Raw genomic sequence first — 7,812 nt, forward strand, 5'->3', positions numbered from 1 at the left:
CTCTTACCAAGGATTTAGTTCCTGGCAAACGTTGCCACATGGAGAGATGACTCTTCGAGTCGATAATGGTGAGGTTGTTTCAGTTGTTGCTGTAGGCAGGCTGAAGTTAGTTGTTGACAAGAAACGTTATCTGCTACTGGGTAATGTTTTTGTAGTTCCTCATATTAAGAGGAACTTAATCTTGGTTTCGTGTCTCATTGAACAAGGCTATACTGTCTTCTTTTCTGAGAATAAAGTGTTTATTTTCAAGAATGGAATGTTTGGGTTTGATGGAAAATAACTTATATGTACTAAGGCTGTTATTCATAAAAGCCTTATTTAACACTGAAATGTTCAGTAGGACAACAACAGCTAAAAGACCAAAGGTTTCTCCAAAGGAAAATGCCCATCTTTGGCATCTGAAGTTAGGTCACATCAACCTCAATAGGATTGAGAAGTTGGTGAAAAGTGGACTTCTAAAAAGTTTAGAAGAAAACTCCTTGCCGGTATGTAAATCATGCCTTGAAGGCAAGATAACCAAACGACCTTTTACTGGAAAAGTTTACAGAGCCAAGGAAACCTTGGATCTTGTACATTCAGACCTCTGTGGTCTGCTGAATGTTAAAGCTCAAGGTGGGTATGAATATTTTATCTCTTTCATAGATGATTATTCAAGGTTTGGGTATCTCTTCCTAATGCAACATAAGTCTGAAGCCCTTAACAAATTCAAAGAGTATAAGGCTGAAGTTGAAAACTTGTTATGTAAGAAGATAAAAACACTACGATCTGATCATGGTGGAGAGTATATGGATCTCCAATTCCAGAACTATATGATAGAACATGGAATTGCATCCCAACTCTCGACCCCAGGTACACCTCAGTAGAATGGTGTATCAGAAAGGAGAAACAGGACCTTGTTGGATATGGTTCGGTCTATGATGAGTTATGTTCATCTTCCAGACTCGTTTTGGGGTTATGCAGTGCAGGCTGCATGTTATATCCTGAACAACGTTCCCTCGAAAAGTGTTTCTGAATCACCTTTTGAGTTATGGAGAAGCCGTAAAGGTAGTTTACGCCACTTCAGGATTTGGGGCTGTCCTGGCATGTGCAAGTGACCAACCCAAAGAAGTTGGAACCACGTTCGAAGGTTTGCCTCTTTGTGGCCTATCCCAAGGAAACGAGAGGATGATACTTCTATGATCTAAGTGAGAACAAAGTGTTTGTTTCCACTAATGCTATCTTCTTGGAAGAAGATCACGTGAGTGATCATAAGCCACGAAGTAAGTTTATTTTACGTGAGATCTCTAGTGAGACTGAGACTACTGAGGGTTCAACAAGAGTTGTTGAGCAGGCCGACAGATCAACAAGAGTTGTTGAGGTCAGGACGTCTAGTCAACCAGCTTAAGAGTTGAGACTGCCTCGACGTAGTGGGAGGGTTATTGATAACTTGTAGAAATACAAGTTATTTTTGCTCTTAAGTTGGAACAACTAAGGTTTTTAATGATAGATTCTCCTCATTTTTAGAAGAAACACATAGATTTATTCAAACATTAGCAAACTCATGCAAAAGAAGTTTTATTACTAAATATCGCAGCACTAATGCATTGTATTGTAGGATTTCAATGCAAGGATTAACACTAACGCATTAGACAAGTGCCGCAGGAAAAGCTCTAACGCATGGGCCATGCATCAGAGGGAGTTCAACGCAGAGAAGATTCATTGCTCCAGGTTGATTGTGTCACATCACCACTTGCAAGTATGGGCACCTGCAGCAGGCGGCGTCTGAAAAGCTTCTGAGAGTTAGGCGGCTAATCAGGGTATGGACTTTAATGCTGACTAGGGCATGGAATTTAATGCTGCCTATTCACCAAGTGGACGTGACCAACGCCTATAAATAGATGAAGTCCCTCCAAAGTCAAGAAGTTCAAAAATTATCAAGATCCTTACTCTCTGTATATTGTAGTCATAGTTTTAGTTCTTAGAAGCTGTGTTGTGGTGCTAGACAATCAGAAGGGTTGAGAACCACCACCACCGCTGGTCAGGGAGTGGAGGAAGCCACTCTTGAGAAAGACACTTCATCCAATTCCTATACAAGTGATTGTACACAATGAGATTGAGCCAAAGAAATAAAAGAGATTATATTCTTTTGCTTGACTCAGGTTTCTTCATCTCATTTATCGCTTTCACTTCATTTGACTAAATATTACTTTTGTAAAGACTCTCAGTTTCTTTATAAAATTCATATATTTGATCCATCATCCTTGCCATTATTTATTTCTTGTTTATGTTGAGCGGATTAATACTTTATGCAAAACTTCATTCCAACGCTCAAGCCAACTTGACAAATTGGTAAAAAGCATTTTTAATTTAGATTGTTCGAAAGAATAACTAAGCTGTATCAAGTAAGACGCCTAGTACAGCTAGAGATGGACTTACTGGTGTCTATTGCATTCTGTGTTAGACGCATGCATCTTAGAGATAGGTTTTGTATGTTATTCGCATTGAGAAATGTTGAATGAAGTCTAATGCATGAACAAAAGATAAACAAATCACTCTATCTCATCCATATCACATCCTAGTTTGTGTACATTCATCTTAGACAGACGCGTCCACTTACATTAAACTCTATTCTCACATGATCCATCACTAACTACTCAACTCTTTTGCATCTCTTGCACAGGCACAACAATTTAGTGTAAATAACACATTTCTCACATTTATTTAGGAAAACCCCTATAGTAGATACAACGCAAGGTCTGTGTTTGGTTAACTGATTCAATGAGTTCGACCCTGGGCTTACTAAGAACCTAAATTAGATTTATACTTGGGTCTGGTTTAGGAAAACTTGAACGTCATTAGAAGGAGTTGTGTGCATTTTGCTGCAAATATCTAACGCCCCAACGCGTTACATTTACTTAAACGCATTAAAGCATAAACACATCACTTACACTTAGAACTTATTCTTCAATTTAGTTTATACAATACACTCATAGAGCGAATCACCATAGCAAGGAACAAGTTTTTGGCGCCATTGCCGGGTATTCAGAAACAAAACTAACCAGAAATTTTGTTTGTATTTGTTGTAAGAACACTTTGATCGAGGGAGTATTACAAGTTAAGCCTAAGCTTGTGAACATTTATGAGTAGGGAGAGATTTTGAACTTTGAACAAGAAGATGCTGAGACCTTAAGCGCCGCATGGGAGCGTTTTAAGGGCTTGGTCAAGAATTGCTTGAACCATGGACTGCCTCTAACTATCCAAATGGAGACGTTTTATGGAGGACTGAATAGAGCATCGCAGATGGCAGCAGACGCAGCAGCAGCTGGTGGACTTATGGACAAATCTTACACTGAGGCTAAAGAGATACTAGACCGCATTGCTAAACACAATATGGAATGGGTAGATGATATGTATGATGGAAGAGCTGACAGGAAGAAAAGATCTCAGAACGTTAATTCTATTGATTCCAACGCAATAGCCACACTTTCTGCTCAAGTGGCTATGATGACCAACCTTTTACAGAACATAACAGTGGGAAACACATCAAATCAGTAGAAGGTGAATCAGATAGAGGCGTTTGGGCAGCCCATGGTTAGCTGTGTGGGCTGTGGAGATCCTCACTCCTATGCTGAATGTCCACAAAACCCTCAATCAGTATGTTTCATAAAAAATAACCCGTTCTCTAATACATATAATCCTGGATGGAGAAACCATCCAGATTTTTCTTGGACAGGAGGAAATCATCAGGAGCACCACCCTGGGGCGAACCATTAGCAAAGGAACGGACCGCCGCCTGCATTTCAACAAACGCATCAGCAACATCAATAGCCCTTTAATAGAGAAGGACAGGCGTCGAGCTCAGGATCTCCGCTCGAGAACCTATTGAAGGAGTACATAGCCCAGAATGACGCATTGCTGAAAAGTTAGGCGTCATCTATCAGAAACCTGGAAATCCAGGTAGGGAAGATAGCAAGTGAGTTGAAAAGCAGGCAACTTGGAGTTCTACCTAGCAATACTGAAACACCTGGGAACAATAATGGAAAGAAGCAATGTCACACGGTGACGTTGCGAATTGGAAGAGCTCTTGAAGAAAGAAGAATGAATCAAAGAAATAGCAGTCCTTTGAAAGAACGCATCACACGTTCAATGGATCAAGAAGAAAGAACGCCCAAGACTACAAGCCATTCAGAACCCAGTACATCTAACGTGGGAAAGCCTGAAGTGACTTTGAACGCACCATTTCCTAGGCGTCTGATGAAGAAGAATGATGAACAAAAATTCAAGCGCTTTCTTGAGCTCCTAAAGTAGTTGCATATCAACATTCCACTGATAGAGGCTTTGAATCAAATGCCAACATATGTCAAATTTTTTAAGGACATTTTGAAAAAGAAGAGAAGAGTCAGTGAGAAGGAAATAATAGCAGTAACGCAGGAGTGTAACGCGTTAGTAAGCAACAGTTTACCAAAGAAGCAGAAGAACCCTTGGAGTTTCACAGTTCCTTGTTCGATAGGAGGATTGGATGTGGGTCATTCGTTGTGCGATCTAGGAGCCAGCATTAATCTCATGCCACTTTCAATTTTTAAGAAATTGGGGATTGGCGAAGCACAACCTACTTTTGTTACTCTTCAGCTTGCTGACAGAACAATTAAGTACCCAGAAGGAAAGATTGAAGACGTTCTGGTAAAGGTTGACAACTTCATATTCCCAGCAGACTTTATTATCTTGGACTATGAAGCAGATAAGGAGGTACCAATTATCCTTGGATGCCCCTTCTTAGCTACTGGGAAAGTTTTAATTGACGTGCATAAAGGCGAATTAACTATGCACGTGGACAATGAAGAGGTGAAGTTTAATGTGCTCAATGCATTAAAGTTCCTAGATAGCTGTCTCTTATACACATCTAGATGTGTATAAGAGACAGTTCTTAGCTACTGGGAAAGTTTTAATTGACGTGCATAAAGGCGAATTAACTATGCACGTGGACAATGAAGAGGTGAAGTTTAATGTGCTCAAAGCATTAAAGTTCCGAGATAGTGAAGATTGTCAACTAAACAGTATTGAGTTGCCTAAAGAAGAGACTCATGTATGTAAAGTCCTCGCGTTGGAGAAGAACCTGAAAGAATTAGAGCCGCCAAGTCTGAGTGAGCGACGGACAAAACTAACGCGTCCATCACTTGAAGAACCACCAGAAATTGATTTGAAACAGTTACCTGGACACTTGAAATATGCATTCCTTGGAACCAACAACACTTTACCTGTGATCATTTCCGCAAATCTTACAGAGCCTATTGAGTAGTCTCTCTTATAGATGCTAAAAAAGCACAAGCGTGCAATAGGCTGGACGCTTGCGGATATCCGTGGCATTAGTTCATCTTATTGCATGCATAAGATTAGGCTGGAAGAAGGGAAGTTGGGGTCAATCGAGCCTCAAAGAAGGCTGAACCCCATAATGAAAGAAGTGGTCAAGAAAGAAATTTTAAAATGGTTGGACGTGAGAGTTATTTATCCTATATCCGACAGTAGCTGGGTAAGTCCAGTCCAATGCGTTCCCAAGAAAGGGGGAACAACCGTGATAGTCAACAGCAATTATGAACTCATACCCTCGAGGACTGTCACGGGCTGGCGCATCTATATGGATTACAGGAAGCTCAATGCAGCAACTAAGAAAGACCACTTCCCCCTTTCTTTCATCGATCAAATGCTTGACAGACTTGTGGGCAAAGAATTTTATTGCTTTCTCGATGGATACTCTGGTTACAACTAGATTCTGATAGATCCAGAAGATCAGGAGAAGACTACGTTTACTTGTCCCTTTGGAACATTTGCATTCAGACGCATGCCCTTTGGGCTGTGTAATGCACCTGGGACATTTCAAAGATGTATGATGGCTATCTTCTTTGACTTCCTAGAAAATACCGTTGAAGTCTTCATGGATGACTTTTCAGTCTTTGGAAACTTATTCTAGTCATGCCTAGATAATTTGGAGGTCATCCTCGCTCGATGCGAGGAAACAAACTTGGTGCTGAATTGGGAGAAATGTCACTTCATGGTGACTGAAGGAATTGTCTTAGGTCACAAAGTATCTAAGGCTGGCTTGAAAGTAGATGAAGCCAAAATAGATGTTATAGAAAAACTTCCACTACTATCAAATGTTAAAACTTTACGAAGTTTTCTAGGGCATGTCGGCTTCTATAGACGGTTCGTTAGAGGATTCTCTCAGATTGCGCGACCTCTGAGTGTATTACTAGAGGCAAACCGACCCTATGACTTTAATGAAGACTGCACTGATGCATTTGAAACCTTGAAGTATGCGTTGACGACAGCTCCAGTACCGATAGCACTGGATTGGACGCAACGCTTTATTCTCATGTGCGACGCGAGTGATGTGGCAGTAGGAACAATGTTAGGGTAGAAGAAGGGTAATTTGATACATCCCATCTCCTANGTGATGTGGCAGTAGGAACAATGTTAGGGTAGAAGAAGGGTAATTTGATACATCCCATCTCCTACGCGTCCAAAACACTAAATGACTCTCAGGAACATTACACCACTACTGAAAAGGAAATGTCTCCATACTCTCTTGTATTTGGAAAAGCTTGTCACTTACCTTTAGAGTTGAAGCACAAGGCGTTTTGGGCAGTTAAGAAGCTAAACATGAACTTGAACGCCCCGGGCGCTCAATGCAAACTTCAGCTCAATGAGCTCGAGGAGTGGCGATTGAGCGCGTATGAGAACAACAAGCTGTACAAAGAAAAGACAAAGCATTGGCATGACCAACGCATTAGTAAGAAAGAACTTGTTGTGGGCCAAAAAGTTCTATTGTTCAATTCACATTTGCGTTTATTTCCAGGAAAACTAAAATCCAGTTGGTCAGTTCTCTTTATCATTAAGACAATCTTTCCATATGGATCTATGGAAATAACGCGAGAAGATGGCACCAATGCAACGGCCAGAGAGTGAAGCCTTACTTTGAAGATGGACTGGAACGCCAAAAGTTATCTCTCGCACTACGCGAAGCCAATTGAGGCCCGCGTTGAAGTATCCCTATGTTTGCATCGCCATATATTCCAGGGACGCTTCCTCTATCCTTATCTTTTTGCATTTTGTATTTTACAATGCGTTTGAGTTTGTTGATTTATATGTTTGGTTGTTTTAAGATTGTTCTTTGTTTTTGATTTTATAAAAGTTTGAAACTTGTTTGTTTTTTGTTAAAAGTTGTGTATAATCGAGTTGGGAATAATGGACACATTACACGCAAGTCTAATGCATGGCCCAATTGAAGGGACGTATCTCGAGAACACAAAAACACTCGAGTATTTAGAAATCTGAGACATCTCTTCAGCTTTACATTCATTACAGACGTCAGGCGCCGCCTGACGTCAGCCACTAATTCTCTCTCAGCCTATAAAAGGTCCCAACGATTCGAAGCCTTTTTCTTCTTCATTTTCACTCTCGAGTTCTCTGAAACAAAAGAAAGAAAAAAAAAACCTCTCTGTCTCCCTCGCTTCCGATTCGCTCGAGCTTCTCCGGCCACAATGTCGTCCGCCTCAGATAGCCAGAACCAGATTGTGAGTGTAACACCCCGTACATTTTTTTTAGTAATAATATAATTTCAGTAACTTTATTATTTGGAATTTCAGTAATTGTTATTAGTTGGAGGTCATTTTTGGAATTTTGGACTTCAAGTATAAGTGCGGGAATTTAATTGTTGGTGTGAAATTATTCAATTTGAAATTCAAATGGAAAATTAATGGCAGGAATTAATTTCTTTTGAAACGGAAAGGAATTTAATAGTATAAAATGGAAAGGAATTAAATGTAATTATATTTACTT

General features: G+C 40.2%; 2 protein-coding genes and 1 non-coding gene across 3 annotated transcripts; 2 read left to right on the forward strand and 1 right to left on the reverse strand.

Moving 5' to 3' along the window:
* Positions 1 to 3,118: 3,118 nt before the first annotated feature.
* On the reverse strand, positions 3,119 to 3,224 carry LOC120087420. The gene has a single exon (XR_005484560.1). It is a non-coding gene; the product is annotated as a small nucleolar RNA R71 (small nucleolar RNA).
* A 1,102-nt stretch (positions 3,225 to 4,326) lies between these two features.
* On the forward strand, positions 4,327 to 4,893 carry LOC120084743. The gene has a single exon (XM_039040565.1). The coding sequence runs from the start codon at positions 4,327 to 4,329 to the stop codon at positions 4,891 to 4,893; it is 567 nt and encodes a 188-aa protein (XP_038896493.1).
* A 1,650-nt stretch (positions 4,894 to 6,543) lies between these two features.
* Positions 6,544 to 6,939, forward strand: LOC120084744. Its single transcript, XM_039040566.1, has one exon. The coding sequence runs from the start codon at positions 6,544 to 6,546 to the stop codon at positions 6,937 to 6,939; it is 396 nt and encodes a 131-aa protein (XP_038896494.1).
* The last annotated feature ends 873 nt before the right edge of the window (positions 6,940 to 7,812 follow it).

This window comes from Benincasa hispida, chromosome 9 (genome assembly GCF_009727055.1).
Source record: "Benincasa hispida cultivar B227 chromosome 9, ASM972705v1, whole genome shotgun sequence".
Classification (NCBI taxonomy): domain Eukaryota; kingdom Viridiplantae; phylum Streptophyta; class Magnoliopsida; order Cucurbitales; family Cucurbitaceae; genus Benincasa; species Benincasa hispida.

Excerpts from the sequence above, each read along its gene's own strand:
- LOC120084743 (XM_039040565.1), top strand. The coding sequence starts at position 4,327 with ATGCCAACATATGTCAAATTTTTTAAGGACATTTTGAAAAAGAAGAGA.
- LOC120084744 (XM_039040566.1), top strand. The coding sequence starts at position 6,544 with ATGTCTCCATACTCTCTTGTATTTGGAAAAGCTTGTCACTTACCTTTA.